This window comes from Vespula pensylvanica, chromosome 8 (assembly GCF_014466175.1).
Source record: "Vespula pensylvanica isolate Volc-1 chromosome 8, ASM1446617v1, whole genome shotgun sequence".
NCBI lineage: Eukaryota > Metazoa > Arthropoda > Insecta > Hymenoptera > Vespidae > Vespula > Vespula pensylvanica.
The window spans coordinates 3,837,000-3,852,573 of NC_057692.1; the positions used below are offsets into that span (position 1 = coordinate 3,837,000).

The 15,574-nt window shown below is 27.1% G+C and overlaps 4 protein-coding genes across 9 annotated transcripts; 1 reads left to right on the forward strand and 3 right to left on the reverse strand.

The window, feature by feature from the left end:
• The first annotated feature begins 2 nt into the window (after positions 1-2).
• LOC122631034 (dnaJ homolog subfamily C member 16) lies at positions 3-4,190 on the forward strand. Of its 4 annotated transcripts, none has more exons than XM_043816217.1 (12): positions 3-469; positions 591-657; positions 934-1,127; positions 1,204-1,484; positions 1,552-1,742; positions 1,837-2,171; positions 2,259-2,562; positions 2,662-2,822; positions 2,923-3,147; positions 3,274-3,487; positions 3,586-3,693; positions 3,794-4,190. In XM_043816217.1, the coding sequence occupies exons 1-12, from the start codon at positions 216-218 to the stop codon at positions 3,920-3,922; spliced, it is 2,463 nt and encodes an 820-aa protein (XP_043672152.1). In that variant the 5' UTR covers positions 3-215; the 3' UTR covers positions 3,923-4,190. The 4 variants fall into 4 exon arrangements, with proteins under 4 accessions (XP_043672152.1, XP_043672153.1, XP_043672154.1 ...); XM_043816218.1 differs by having other exon boundaries at positions 2,674-2,822; XM_043816219.1 differs by having other exon boundaries at positions 373-514.
• Positions 4,191-6,182: 1,992 nt separating this feature from the next.
• Positions 6,183-7,037, reverse strand: LOC122630923 (MICOS complex subunit Mic10-like). 2 transcript variants are annotated; one of them, XM_043815980.1, is made up of 4 exons: positions 7,007-7,037; positions 6,736-6,919; positions 6,570-6,617; positions 6,183-6,443 (listed from the first exon to the last, which is right to left on the reverse strand). In XM_043815980.1, exons 2-4 carry the CDS (start codon positions 6,809-6,811, stop codon positions 6,313-6,315), a joined length of 255 nt encoding a protein of 84 aa, XP_043671915.1. In that variant the 5' UTR covers positions 6,812-6,919; positions 7,007-7,037; the 3' UTR covers positions 6,183-6,312. The 2 variants fall into 2 exon arrangements, with proteins under 2 accessions (XP_043671915.1, XP_043671914.1); XM_043815979.1 differs by lacking the exon at positions 7,007-7,037 and having other exon boundaries at positions 6,736-7,000.
• Positions 7,038-8,387: 1,350 nt separating this feature from the next.
• Positions 8,388-10,937, reverse strand: LOC122630922 (sugar transporter SWEET1). Of its 2 annotated transcripts, none has more exons than XM_043815978.1 (6): positions 10,428-10,937; positions 10,186-10,263; positions 9,744-9,867; positions 8,918-9,073; positions 8,720-8,839; positions 8,388-8,627 (listed from the first exon to the last, which is right to left on the reverse strand). In XM_043815978.1, exons 1-6 carry the CDS (start codon positions 10,502-10,504, stop codon positions 8,520-8,522), a joined length of 663 nt encoding a protein of 220 aa, XP_043671913.1. In that variant the 5' UTR covers positions 10,505-10,937; the 3' UTR covers positions 8,388-8,519. The 2 variants fall into 2 exon arrangements, with proteins under 2 accessions (XP_043671913.1, XP_043671912.1); XM_043815977.1 differs by having other exon boundaries at positions 8,388-8,633; positions 10,428-10,926.
• A 559-nt stretch (positions 10,938-11,496) lies between these two features.
• LOC122630921 (ribonuclease P protein subunit p30) lies at positions 11,497-13,185 on the reverse strand. The gene is made up of 7 exons (XM_043815976.1): positions 12,920-13,185; positions 12,541-12,758; positions 12,388-12,456; positions 12,128-12,328; positions 11,983-12,050; positions 11,796-11,875; positions 11,497-11,685 (listed from the first exon to the last, which is right to left on the reverse strand). The coding sequence occupies exons 1-7, from the start codon at positions 13,017-13,019 to the stop codon at positions 11,588-11,590; spliced, it is 834 nt and encodes a 277-aa protein (XP_043671911.1). The 5' UTR covers positions 13,020-13,185; the 3' UTR covers positions 11,497-11,587.
• Positions 13,186-15,574: the final 2,389 nt, after the last annotated feature.

A 15,574-nucleotide genomic window follows, 5' to 3' on the forward strand; every position in this document is an offset into this window, starting at 1 on the left:
ATTACCTTAAAAGATTTGTCAATATGGTCGTTCTATGACTGTATTGTGTAATTTTGATATCAGCATTTTATTTGTGAAATAAACTATAGTCTCAACAAAAATGTACGGTTATTTCTTTAAGGAAAGCAGTGATAATTTAGTCTAAAATCGAATCAACGATAAAGTGGTTGTCATAGACGAACGTATTATATATATACGCAATTGCGTTACACATAATGTTATTGATTGATATTTTGATGACCTTCGTATCAATAAATAAACGGCCGAATTATGCTGTAAAAGGTGTGGGGGGCATATTACCATTAATGAAATTCTCTTTTGTTTTGGTAACTCTTTTTGCGGTCTGTGAATTGTTACCTTTTACCGTTGGTGCGGAACATTTGGGAAATCCTTATGAAATATTAGGCATTCCAAGACATGCCACTTTACGAGATATCCGAAAGGCATACAAAAACCTTGTTAAAGAATGGTAAATCATTATTTTTATAAAATAATGTTATTATTATAGAAAAATGTAAGTGATCGTTATTATCTAAATTGTTTGTTATTATAACTAGTATCGTTAAAATTAGATGTAAAACTTTGTTTAGGCATCCTGACAAAACTGATCATCCAGCCGCTGAGAATAAATTTGTGGAAATAACAAAAGCTTATGAGGTAGGTTGCGTCACGTTTACAACATTATTTTGAAAACTTATTCTTAATGAAATTAACTGAAAATATAAAAGTAATTGAATTAAATCAATTCATTGATTTTAATTTAAAATAAATTACTTGCTGTTAAGTTTCTGAGATTTTTTAAAAGCAAACATTTTGTTCTGTGTGTATTTTATTCAATTTTTAACATGACGTTTTACATGATTATATTTGTTATCATTATTATCTACAAGTTCTGAAATATTAAGTCTTTTATCACAATGTTACTTTATTTAGCTTCTTACAGATCCTGAAAGAAGGAGAAAATTCGATAATCATGGGATAACCGAGGAGAGCTTTCCTAGACAGAGAAGAGAAAGCAGTCGTGTAAATATATTAGATCCATTGGAAGAATTCTTTGGTGGAAATTTTAAATTTCATTATCAAAATCGTGATATCGCATTGTTCCATAAAATGAGCATTACATACAGGTATATCGTAATTCTATTTTATAAATTAAATTAATTAGAAGAAAATATTATTTTTATGTAATCATATATATTTCAGATCCTTTGAAAATGTGATAGTACCAAAGACTTTTCGGACACCATATTTAATTTTATTTTATTCAGATTGGTGTTTTGCATGTTTACAAATTGAACCTACGTGGCGGCGTTTAATCGATGAATTAGAGCCACTAGGAGTTGGTTTAGCTACAGCTCATGCTGAAAAAGAATCGGCTTTGGCTAGACGACTTGGTATGCATACTCTTCCTTGCCTTGTTATTACGATGGATGGACGTACTAGTGTTTACAAAGAATCGTTATTTAGCGTCCAGAAAGTTGTTGGTAAGTATACGGTATATACTACTGTTAAAAGAATAATCGCATAATATATCTTGTTCCTTTTTTACAGAGTTTTTACGAAATAAGTTCCCATACAAATTAATACAAACTGTGAATACTAACAATATAGATGCTTTTTTATCCGGTTGGGCAGATAATAGAATACGTGCATTAGTATTTGAGAAGAGAGATTCAGCACGTTTGCGTTATTTGCTCATGGCATTTTATTATAAAACACGTGTAGCTTTTGGCTTTGTACAGGTAATATGTTATATGAAATTATAAATTATAGGATTAAATTGTTTGCTTAAATACATAGGAGTAATTTCAATTTTTAATCATTTTTGTGTTACAGATTGGAAAATTAGAAACAGAGGCAATTACATCGAAATATAAAATTTCTGGTGATTTAGATACTTTGTTACTTTTTAATGAAAATTTTGAGAAACCTATGGCATCTGTTAGTATGAAAGATATACCCACAGAAACAATGCATAATGTTATAGCAAGTAATAAGTTCCTTGTTTTACCAAGATTGTCAAATCAAGCAGTATTGGATTCAGTTTGTCCTCCAGAATGGCTTAGACCACGAAAACGATTATGTGCAGTTTTAATATCACAACAAAACAGTGCAGTTCATGATTTAGCCAGGCACAAATTCAGACAAGCAGCATTGGAATCGTCTTATAGGTAACTTACAGTTACTATAATTATTAAAATAATTATTATAAAAGCATCAACGTTCTTATTAAATCATTATAAGATGATCATTTACAGCACTGAACGAGTCAGGTATACGTACGTATTTAAAGATACACAGCCAGAATTTGTCTCTGCTTTATTGGCTGGTGAAGGTAGTCCATTAGAACCATTAATGCACATTGTTATTATATGGAGAAGAGATTCGAATCATTTAAAATATGAATGGTTATCTAAGGGATGGTTTGAAGCAGCTCAAGATGAAAGTCAATGGAATGAAACACGTCATACTTTAGAGCAAACTATACAAAGATTGTTATGTGCTTCTGAAGCTCTTCCATATGCAGCTATAGTAGGAGAGTTAGCAGATGAGCATGCACAGGTATATATATATGTATATTGCAGATATTTACATATTTGTATATTTCATTAATGAAAACAATATGTATTAAAAAAAAGAGAAAAGTAAAAAAAAAAGAAGAATTTTTTACAGGGAACTGTAGATAGACTTATAGGAAGAGCATTACTAGCTGTTGATTATATATCGGACAGTTTTACAAAAGAACAAATTTTACCTTTAATATCAGTATTAGCAACTTTGATGTTGATTGGTGTAGCAGGTTATGGAATGTCATACCTAGCGTATGTATGATACGTTTTTAAGATATTATTTTAATATTTCTCAATTTACTCATAAACTTGTTTAAGATTGAAATATTAAACATAGACATTTTCGATATAGAAAATTAGAAGAAGCTAATGTTCAAGCTGAGAAAGCACAGCACAAGGAAAACATTAATTCTAATGCATCACAACCGCAATTACGATTGCATGAATTACGTGCTGAAAAATATAACGGGCTCGTTCGCCTTTTGAAGCCAGGCTGTCGAACAATTATATTGCTAGTAGATGCTCAAAGTAGGTTAAAGTTATTGCCAGCTTTTCACAAAGCCGTGTGGCCTTATAGGTGTGTTATAAAATAATAATATTTATCGTTAATCTAATTTTAATACGAATCAAAGTATAATCAATGTGAGATCGATATCTTCATATACAAAATACGATCAAATTCTTATCTTGCTTTTATTTTTAGGAAAAATAAAACACTTATGTTCGGCCATATGTCATTAGAAAAAGGTCTTGATTGGTATAAAAAACTTCTTTCACTGACTTTACCAGAACAAAAGGAACTGAATATAAACGCGAGAAATTGTGTAGGAACCGTGTTATCTTTAAATGGACATCGTAAATATTTCTGTATGTATCATGCTAAACATCCAGAGAATATCAAGGGGAAAGGTTCAAAGGTTCGTGTTTATTTATAATTTTCTCTTTTCTTATGTTTTCGTTATTAAATAATAATAATAATAATAATGATGATGATAATAATATTTATTGAACATAGCGTATGGAGAGAATAACTAAACAATTTAGTCAACGAACCGATGATGCAGAGGCTGGTGCATTTATTGGTTTTGATAGTTCCAATGAATCTGATATTTCTCAAGATGAGGTAAGCAAATAAATATTATTGTTGCATATCTTGTTATATACAAGCTTTAACAAAATAAATAAATTAAATAAATATTTTTGATTGATATATTTCTATACAGGCAAGTGGAGATACTGTTTTATATCATGAAAATCTTCTGGATGGATTACCTATGTGGCTTGATAGATTATTTGAAGGTTTAACACATCGTTATTATATAAATTATTGGCCTGAATTCACTGCCAAGTAAATGAAGGCTACAACGCGTTTTATATCCGAATATGTCCTTAATATAACAAAGTTTACCTAGTCAAAAAAGTTGAATGCCATTGCAAGGTCTGTGATCAATGTTAAATCAGTGTATACAGATCAAATCCTGTATAAAGAACACACGCATTAACTCCATATTAAACGAAATAACTAGTTACAGAAATTTAGAATTTTTAGAATCTCCTTTACGAGTTGTTGAAAAAGAAAAAAAAGAAAAGAAAAGAAAATACTTATCATGAAAGTTAAAATATAATCAATAATCACACTTAGCACTTTATTCAATTTAATGTAATTTATATATTTTCATTTGGGTTATTCTAATGTTTCTTGATAATCTGTACAATGTGTTTCTAGTCAATGTCATTTAAAACGTAACAGTATTTATATCGTGCAATATAAATGTAAGATTCTGTCTATTTAATGAAAATTTGTGATGCAAGTACATAGAATAACCATAAAAAAAGTCATTCTTTGTCTTATATGAATTATTAGATTATATTGTATAGCTTGTCCATCAAATTTTTATATATACGTTATATAATTTCTATTTCTAATATTGCCAATTTCTTACTCTACAATAATAATAATAATAATAATAATAATAATAATAATAATAATAATAATAATAATAATAATAATAATAATAATAATAATACTGATAATGATGATAATAATAATAATAATAATAATAATAATAATGTTATATATCCAAGGCACATTTCCCATATAGCTTGATAATATATATTGAAAACAAAATTCATTCCATTTCTTCTTTTTGGACTTTTTTTAAATAATTTTACTTGAAATGAATAATAAGTAAATTAAATGCGTCCTTTTACATATCATTGTTACTATCTAAGCTGAGTATCTATTATATTATGATACCACTGATAGATGTTTTTTAAATATTTTACCTATTACATTTGGATATTAATAATTTAAACAATGAGTACTGCCTTATTTATAAATCCTAATTATTTCATAAAATATTTTTTCTTTTATTTTGTTACCCTTAAAAAAAAAAAAAAAATGCGAACGAAAATATGCAAGTTACAACTACAGTTGGCCTTTCTAATAACTTTTAATATTCATATCTTTTTTATACAACAATCGTGAAATAAAATCATATGTAATAATAATTTCAATGAAATTTTATACTGAAAGGGAATACTTAAAATAGACTTATTTATGTCTTTAATAGAAATTCAATGAAATATTTACAAATTAAGTAAAATGTACTTATGTCATAGAAGTATGTACAACATCCACATTATAACTAGTTGAACTAACACTTTAGCTTATTTCAAACTATTGGAAATATTGATTAAAATTTATAAATTTTTTATTAATTTTTTTCTGTCTGTCTGATACGTCTCCGAAAAGATATTTTTATCATTTATTTTTGTTGAAAAAGTGAACTATGAACAATATTTTTTATTATACTGCATTAACATTGTGCAAACAAAAATAATTCTGACTAAAGAAATACTCTATAATTATGAGGGAAAAAATTAATAGTTTAATTATTAATCAATAATATATTTATGCAATTTCTGTTAAAAATCTTGTTTTTTTTTTTTTATACTAATTCGTAGCAAATATTGATCGATCCTTGTAAAATTATAAAATTTATTTATAAAAAAAAAAAAAAAAACGTATTTATATGCACCATAAATATGATAAAAATAATGACAATTATATAGATCAATTCATATGAAAACTAATACATCTGATCTTATACTAACAACAATAATTAACATTATATAAAATTAAATTAAGTGCCTTATTATTTATCGTTATTACCCAGTTCTTATATGGTCAAAATAATTAACAATAGGATTGATAGAACGTAGATTTTTTTAAATTCATAAATACACTTCCTTACTTGTAATAAAAAAATTATATCATATTTATAACTATAATATTACTTGTTATATAATAGGAAAAGTATGATGCAGTTTTACAATAGAATTACTATGACTCATTGTTATGTTTAGTATGATTTATTACTATAATTCTTTGATCAGTAATGTTACTATTTTTTGATTTTGTGATAATCTTTCATAATGAATGTTTTGTATCGTTAAATAATTACTCATCATTTAAAATTCTATCTCATTAATGAGAATATTAGATATTTAAATGATTTTTTTTCTATGTCCAATGCAATAAAAAAAAAATATTTAATTTTTAACAAATTTGTTAAATTATAATTGGAAAGCAATATTTTAAATCATTAATGATAAAGTACAATTGAATTTTATTCTATACAATGTTAGATTTAAATGAATTACAGATGTAGCTACTTTACAAATGTACTAGGGTACATAAGCAGTGAATTTGACTGTTCACTAAAACATTCTCTATGTACTACTTTTTCTTTCCATCACATTTACTTTCAAAATTATATTGATTTGCAAATGCATTAATTTCCCGTTCACATTCAGAATATGCCATACCTAATCCAAATCCAGCACCAATTATTAGTGGCCACTTTCTTCCTATATACAAATATAAAAAAAGAAATTAAGTAAGATTAGTTATATTGACTGATTGATATATATTAAATCTATTGTTAAATGTTTATGTAATAAATGTTCGAGTACTACCAAATAAAGATATCTTACTTCTGAAAAAAAATAAAGAAACTACTCCACCAATGACTACTCCACAACCTGAAAATGGATATAACATAATCAACACCATGAAAATTCATAAATAATTTAGTTTTTTTTTTCTCTTTTTCTTTTTTAAATATATGCTAAAGAAAGATAATAGTAAACAATTTATTACTTAATTTCAGAAAGGCGTCTGCAAAGCAGCGATCCCATTTTCGTCCAATATCATCTTCGGACCAGGAAGCAGCCATTTTTCCGTTTTTACAATAATAGGGGTTATGTCATATAGTTTGTTTAATATTTATTAATAAATTGGCTTAATTCTTGTTTACAAAGGCCTTAGTTCGATATCCTATTTTCTGTTAAATAGAAACCAAAATCCTTTTATCACAAGAATTATTATTTTAAATGTGATTTAGTGAACGTGCAACTGGATAAAATCATACCTCGTTGCAGCGCCACTATATACGGCATTTACTGAAATTAAAACATTTAGAAATGAAGCATTATTATTGGTTGAACTATCGAATTTATTCCAGATGCAAATGTTGAAAATATTAGAGATTAAGGTTGTACATTACTTTTAATTTTATAATGTTTTATATTAACAATGAGTACAGCTGTAATTATTGACCGATCGAAGATGAAGCTTTAGACGAAAGCATGGTCTTTTTGAATTTTTGAAAAAGCTTTATTTTCTTTGAAAAAAATCGTACCAAAAAATGGTCTTGCGAATAGCTCACGCGTAAAAATAAAACTTCTCAGATATTTTGATTCATTCCAAACGCTAGAAAACGCGTTTCGCAATGCTTGCACGGAGAACCTACAGTAATTCATACAAGCACTCAAATAAGGATAATTTATTGATAAAAATAAGAAAATAAATATAAAGTCATTCATACTAATAGATCTTAATTTCTGAGATATTGTTAAATTTTAGAAAAATTTATTATTTTCTTTATATTTTATACACTAGAAACATTGAAGTTTCAGAAAAAACGTTTAGCAAAATGACAAGCATCTGGATTCATAATTCAAGAATCATGGATTCAACACAATATCAAAATATAATAAAAGTTGATAAAATAATGGTAAGCGGTAGAATAAATATTTTTTACAGGCGATAAGTAAAGTAGATTTCTTTATCATCGATAGATGGTAGTCGGTAAAAAATTTATTTTTATCGACATTTAATGAAGGCCACGACGACGATAAAAATTATAAATTGAAATTATTTTGTTTATATTTATCGCGTATTATAGGTTATGTAATGCTTAAAAAAATATATTATCATTTAAATTTAATGAAACATTCAAGGAAATGGTTTTTCATTTTTTTAAAGAATTTTATTTTTTTAAATTATTCTTAAAAAAATATCATTTTTGAATACTACTTTTTTTTAAAAAGAGTAAAACTGTCAAAAAATCACAAAATTAATGTTCTCATTTAAACCTTTATCTTCAAAATGACCTTGTTCCTAAAAATTGGTCAAGAATTACGTCTAGACTCATTGTTGGCGTAAATCATTATAAAATTTGATGAATAACCTTAAAGCAAAAGTAGTATATTAGTATTGAGTAAGAAAATGAAAATATTACTTAAGTATTCTCAAAATACTTAATCATATGATAAATTTGGTAAAGAGATAACCTTAACATTTTTTACAAAACATACGACAACGAAATACTTATATAACTGACTTAATAATTTATAATTACCATATAATTAATAAAAATTAGTCAAGTCCTTATAATTCAGATTAGCATTCACTCTGACTTTGGAATAGTCTTTCTGAGATAGGTTTGACGTTGATTATTATATAAACGATTTCGTATAGGATATTTTATTGTAATTTTCATTATACTTTTGAGCTGTTACATTTAAATATTTATATTTCTATTTCTGTACATAACGTAACACATCTGTTATGTTATTTTAAAAACTATTGTAATAATGCTATTAATCCTTTTTTTTCTCTACATTTGGCACTGGAGTTTTTGAAGATTTTGAAGGAAAAATAATAAACAATGATAATTGAGCCAATGATAGAACAAAACCAACAGAGTTCTGAAACTTTAACATGATACAGTTTAAATATTTGTATCCTTTAAACGTTGAGGAAACTGAATTATCCCTTATAAAGTTCTAGACATACTTACAATCACAAAAACATTATTTATAATAAGTCCATATAACAACCATTGAAATGATACTGCCGTACCCATAACAATAAGTGGAAATGGAAGAATTGATGTATCTTTGGTCTCTATAATCTTTCTCTGTAGATATAAGTATGCAAGAATATCAGCATATTTCATATTGTGAACGATTATATAATCATTTTAGGTTATACTTACAAGATGTATAAGAGGAGATGCTATTAAAAATAGAAGTAGCATAGTTGTAATTATACCATATCTGTATTCAACTTTGTCAGGATGCTCCACTTGAGTATACGCGAGAAATACTGCTACAAAAATCACTGCTTTACTTATTAAAGCAAGCGTATCTTTCTATAAAAATTATCATAGAAGAGAAAAATTCTCATATTATTTTGTCTATCTGAAAGGTGTCATTATATAAACAGATTTTATATAATTCAAACTATATGATGAACATTGCACAATGGTGTACAAAATGATATCTATTAGAAAATTTCCAAATAAGTTTTGTAGAAATATTTTCCATTTTTTAAAATGAAAGCAGCGTCCAAACAAATTGAAAATATTATAATAATATTAATATTAATACATGAGAGAATAAGATAAGTAAATAAATGTTGGACTAGCTAATATAGGATATAATGAAACATATCTAGATATCAATTGCAATACATCTCATATTATGGTCTATAAAGAAATAACAGTCTATGCAAAAATTTTCTATATATATATATATTGGAATATTTATAACATACTGTTAAATATAATTTTTCTACTTTATGGATCATATTGAAATTATATTTAAATGCAGTGCATGAAAGAAAAAGCTTGCAATTAGTAAAAATCAATATTTTGTTAGTCTTCAATAAATTTTTTTTTATCATTTTAAACAATCATTTAAACAAATAGAAGATATCTTAAATTATATATTGAAGTAAGGATAATAATACTGTTAATAATACATATTTGAACATAAAAAAGCATGAAAGACTGTCTATATTAATAAAACAAAGAATCATACCATATGTGGAGAATAATAGCAATACACAGCCATATATACAGTGTTTGCTATTAATCCAAAAACATTAACTTTAATCATGGTAGGATCGCCAAGCATCCAGGCATAGCGAAGCATTAATATAGACCTATAAAGAATCTTAATTTTTATATATTATTTTAACTAATTTTGTCAAATATTAGAAAACAAAAAAGAAAGATATAATTAAAAGAAAAGATTTGGAAAAAGAGCTAACAAATTTTTTAATAAAAAGCTTATCACAACAAATTCTTATCAATGATATATTAACATTATAAGCAAAATTTTTAACATCAAGAATAAAGCACATATATATATATATAAAACTCTGTTTGAAATATAATTCAACTCGAATATAATTTAATTTTTGTAAGCAAAAAATGAAAAATTTGTAACATGTATATTTAAAATGAGATTATACACTTACATTCCTACACCACCCAAAAAGGGCATAGGATCGAAGCCCTCCGAGGTTCTCTTTTTGTGAATATCCTTGCATATTACACTACAATCAAATATTTAATAATTTAATTCTTCTTACATTTAACATAATAGTTATGATCATTAACATGTAATTGTCACGTGCTTGTCTGAAATGTCGCTTTAATTAATCCTTTTGAGATTGCGTATATTGCGATCTTTTTTTATACTATTATATTATTAACTCACGTTCCTGATAGCATATGTCCTATTGTTGTAATTGCAGCGCATGTACCAATAATATCTTTATAATCTTCTAGAACCATGATTTCTGAAGGTTTTGTTAAGGTCACTATTTTCTTTTTATTTTATAAAATTTCTTTGTGATCACTGTATTACGTCTGATCAAAGTCAATTTACGGTATGTCCATGCAGAACGATCTCTCAATCAGAATAACCTTTCCTTTGAAGTGCGTCTAACTTCAGTGACAAATGCAGATAAAATTTGATTTCAGGCGCAACAGGGGAATACTGTCGCCACTGTGCGTCCACGACGTATGAATAAATTTGTGTAGGTTATATCTCTCCCCGAGTAACATAACAACAGGGTTAGTTTACAATAGATACTAGACTGAATAAATAATAGTTTACTAGGTTGAACTCGCATGTTTATATCTTTTTCTAATAATGATACGTATTTCGCAGTAATGTTATGTATCACATACGATACGAATACTGATACACATTTTTTTTTTACGATCTAAATATATAAAGAATAATGAACGTATTCGACACATATAATAACTATTATAAATTCGTGACAAAAAATAAGATTTTGTAAAAAATAATAATTAGTGAATATACTTATATATCATAAATTACTGTAATAAAAATTAAAACATGTGTTTGTTTCCACATTATCTATGAGATAGAATCACAATGATATTTTTTGTACTTTCCCCTACATGATTAATCTATTTTATATCATCATCATTATTATTATTATTATTATTATTATTACTATTACTACAACTACTACTACTATAATAATAATAATAATAATAATATATAATATTATATAAGTATTATGAAAAAGTTACTTTGTGTTGAACTTAGAAAGCCCTTATCTTCTTATTAATTCTTATCAATTTTATCATATACATCCTTAATGATAAAATATTAATGATAATACATTGATATCTGTAAGTACTTCTAAATTATTACAAGTAAAGATACATCATTTAAAATCATTTCTAACGAAATAGCATTGATTAATGTTTTGTTACAAAGGACGGAGTATTAATAATAAAAAAAGAAATATGAAAAAAGAAAAATAAATAGGTTTTATTTTCTGAATGAAATATCAGATTTAAAATATGTTGCTATAAATTCAATGATATTTATAGTATTCATAACTTTAGTTTTTTTGCATTTGATTCTTTATGATTATCTTCTTCCAACTTTTCTCTTATCCTTATTGCAAAAACTTTACCGTAACGTCGTCTTTCTGAAAATTTTTTATACAATAAAATTTTAAAAGAAAATTGAATATTGTAACTATAGTTCACTTAAAAAAAATTATTTTGTAGGTTGTATTTGATATGAAAGTTCTCTTGCCTGCTCTTAAAAGTAGATGTTTGCACTGGTACAAAATAGCTGCTTTGGCTTTAACTTCATTTAATCCTAATAAAGCACCCCTATTTTGGTTATATAATATTTTTATACAGATAAGGAACAATATATGTAATAGAAAGAATATTAAATAAAATATTTGACTTGTTAATTAAGTTATCTTAAAGGATACAAGTTTATGACATCATAAGGATTTCTAATTTCTGTAACATTAGTTGCCCCACTTGATATTATCACATTCTAAAGAATAATTAAAAAAATTTTTAATTGATTTTAACATAAAGAAAAAATTATATATATATATATATGTAACCTACCCTACTTTTTCCATATACATAAAATAAATGAGAATGATGAATAGCAACTTTCCGCTGTTCTGGATTTAGTACATCTGCATATTGTATTTCAAAATGTATATCTCTTTCTACAGCTTGTAAATAAAGTTTTCTATTCATTTTAAATCCAGTACAGGATGCATTTATAGTAATGAGATCCGTATTCAGTTGTGAACATGCAAACTACAAATTATTTGAATTAGTTAGAATATAGAATGACAGATATAATTAAATGCGGTTACCTGAAGTGCTGTTTTTGTTCTCGGTATCACAGAATACAAATGAAACTTTTTCAAATTACTGCAATGATTCTGGAAATGAGCTATTATGAAATGGCTTGTTTTTCATTAACAATATATATATTATTTTATAAAATTTGGAAATATAATATTTACCAACATATGAGTTTTTAAGTGATCAGAATAAATAAATGTAAGCCTATTAAAAATGCGAAGTTTGCCTTCAAATTCTTTTACTAAATCAGCAATATCAAGTGGATTAGGAACCGTAACTGAACTTTCGTTGTTCTCTGATTTTTTCTTTTTCTTCTTTTTGTCGGTATCAAAAATACTATCGTCAATGGTTTGATTAATTGCCACCGTCCTAAATCCCACTAGCGTACATTACATCGTTATGATTATAAATTCATTTATATCAATTATAACAATGTTTATATTATAATAGAGGTTATAAACATCTTCACACTCAAACCGAATGTTTTAAACTTTAACCAATAAGATAAATAATGATAAGTTGAATAATTTGGAAACTTACTTTGATATAACCTTAATAAAATACTACTCAAATTCGACGTATTATCTTTCGATGCATTTATACACAAATCAAAATATCCATCACTTAATTTCACATCCATATTCGCTGTTCGTTTGTGAGAATTTATTAAATTAAATAATCGTAAATATTTTAATAAAAGGTATCTTTAAATATCACGTAATAACCTAAATACATTGCTAACTCGATAAATAAAATAATATTTAATAATATTTGATAAATTAAGAGAGATACCACGAACACGTGTTATATGAACGAAAGACGACACATATATACACATATACACGAAATACAGATAGTTAAATAAGCTTCTACCATTCGACCAATGAACATTAATCGATATGTAAGCAAAACTGTTTCTCTGCAATTTGATTGGTTTTAGAAACGATATATGTCTGCGACCAATCAGAAACTTCAATTCTATCCATATTACGTTAGGATTGGAGGATTCAATCTCGACTTCATCTTTTTCCATACAACATTAATAGATTTCGAGAAACATTTAAAATCGTTAATAAAATCGTTTAAACGTGCGAAATTATTTTCTTATAGGGAATAAATATATTTCAAAGTTATTTATCAAATTTCATGATTCCTGTTTAATTACCAATTAATGAGGTATGTATCGTTTTACCCATCAATTTATAAATTAATGTTCGCACATTTACAATAATGTACGTGAAGTTGCATATTTCAGATTAAAAATTTTTTAAAAAGATGGCGTAATCGGTGCGGAACGTTAATTCTTCTCGAAAAGATCGCGCATAAAAATATCGAACGAATATAAAAAATAATATATTTCCTTGTCTCGAGATAATTTATTACGATTGTTCGTATATTTAACGTCGCGAACTTTCTATATAACTCGCAACTAAGTTAACCTCACTTATGCATAAATTAACGACAATAAAATATGTTAGGATAGGTAGGTAAGTTTTTACGAAAAATTTGAAGTAAAAGTTAATATCTCTGGTAAACTTATATTTCCCTTTTCATTCAAACATACATATATGTGCGTATATATATGTATACATACATATAATACATACATACATACATACATACATATAATACATACATACATACATACATACATACATACATACATACATACATACATACATACATACATATATATATATATATCGATAGCATAGGTGTGATGTTATCTCATCGAAAGTTTTCGATTCAATCATTGTACTTTATCGTACTTGTATACTTTTTCAAGTGTAATTGCATATTCTCGGATAAGTTTATATGTATATCATAAGCAATTCTACCGATAGGTATATGGATAAGGGTTGGCAGGGTGAGTGAGTCAGATTTCCAGGGACTCTTTCTCTCTCTCTCTCTCTTTCTTTCTTTCTTTCTCGTTCTCGGTGGTTACTATCGTTCTTTCCGTCTATTTGCACGAGCACGTCTCGTATTTGTCGCATAGAAGGAAGGAAGGAGGGCTTCCTATCGGTGGTGTGTGCGCATTGCCAGTCCTCGAACGTGTCATTTGTGCGCACCGCAAAGTGTGTAGCTTGGCACTTGCAGTTACAGGCTTTAGGTTTGAATAAGGGGAGGAGCTTCGTGCATTGCCCAACGTAATTATCCCCGTCCTCCTACGGCTTCCATGCCTGTTTCCTGTGGTCGTCCCCGTAACCGGTATATCTTATATACACAGCTGTCCGCCATCTTGGTCGCGTGCACTCTTTACTTTCTCGCAATTCTTTTTAAAACCTTTCCTACCGAATCCGCATACTCTCGTGGATATATCGTCGGTTACTCTCTCACGGATTCTTACATAGTTGCATTTAATCATCGTTATTTACTGTTATTCGATTATTTAACTGACATTATACCGTTGCTTTTTTTTTTCTTTCTTTTCTTTTTTATTACAGTAGTCATCATCGATCGCTATTCGATCCAGAGGTTCAGTTTAGAAGAGAAGAATGTTCGAACTTGAATCTACGAGCTAAGAGAATGATTGTATAGGTAAGATGCATGCAATGTTTCTTTAGAAAAAATTTATATAAAAAATTATTATTATTATTATCATAATTATCGTCGTTATTATTGTATTATTATTATTGTCGTTATTGATATACTGATTATAAGATCAGTTAAATAATGCGAGTAAAGTGAAACAGCGCAACAAATATATTTCTTTTTTTTTTGCGATTTAAATATTCAAATGGAGAAAAAAGAATAGTATAGATTTCCTAATGATATTGGATTGCTCTTATATATGTATGCATTATCGTATATATGTATGCACGTGAAGAATTGAAAAAAAATTATAGGAATGGCGTAAGAGTCGTTTATAGCGTAACTATTTAATCGAGTAACCGTCGGAGAGAAATAGGTATAATTCTTTATCCTAACACGGCGGATATTATCAAAGAAAATTCCCACGTCAAGCTGGACAGTTCGTGTCTACATTTTTTACCGCTTTAATATTGCTGTCAGCATAGTGCCACTCCCACAGTTGTCACTTATCTGTCAACTGTCCACCTTGAAGTGTTGCCATTGAGAATATCAAGTGACCCTATGTCAGGCTAACGCTAACACGTCAGTGATTTAACATTGCCTGCTATACGGCGTTCCTTTGACACTTTATCGATGTATTAACTGCTACTGCTTTTTTTCATT

Coding starts and splice junctions, on each gene's coding strand:
- LOC122630923 (XM_043815980.1), bottom strand. CDS start 6,811: ATGGCTGCTTCCTGGTCCGAAGATGATATTGGACGAAAATGGGATCGC. Junction 6,618..6,735: donor AGACGCCTTTCTGAAATTAA/GTAATAAATTGT, acceptor ATCCATTTTCAG/GTTGTGGAGTAGTCATTGGT. Junction 6,444..6,569: donor TTCTTTATTTTTTTTCAGAA/GTAAGATATCTT, acceptor ATTTGTATATAG/GAAGAAAGTGGCCACTAATA.
- LOC122631034 (XM_043816217.1), top strand. CDS start 216: ATGTTATTGATTGATATTTTGATGACCTTCGTATCAATAAATAAACGG. Junction 1,485..1,551: donor TAGCGTCCAGAAAGTTGTTG/GTAAGTATACGG, acceptor CCTTTTTTACAG/AGTTTTTACGAAATAAGTTC. Junction 2,172..2,258: donor GCATTGGAATCGTCTTATAG/GTAACTTACAGT, acceptor GATCATTTACAG/CACTGAACGAGTCAGGTATA.
- LOC122630922 (XM_043815977.1), bottom strand. CDS start 10,504: ATGGTTCTAGAAGATTATAAAGATATTATTGGTACATGCGCTGCAATT. Junction 9,868..10,185: donor TTTTTGGGTGGTGTAGGAAT/GTAAGTGTATAA, acceptor GATTCTTTATAG/GTCTATATTAATGCTTCGCT. Junction 8,634..8,719: donor TAAATAATGTTTTTGTGATT/GTAAGTATGTCT, acceptor ATCATGTTAAAG/TTTCAGAACTCTGTTGGTTT.
- LOC122630921 (XM_043815976.1), bottom strand. CDS start 13,019: ATGGATGTGAAATTAAGTGATGGATATTTTGATTTGTGTATAAATGCA. Junction 12,759..12,919: donor TTTATTAAGGTTATATCAAA/GTAAGTTTCCAA, acceptor AATGTACGCTAG/TGGGATTTAGGACGGTGGCA. Junction 12,457..12,540: donor ACTTAAAAACTCATATGTTG/GTAAATATTATA, acceptor GCTCATTTCCAG/AATCATTGCAGTAATTTGAA.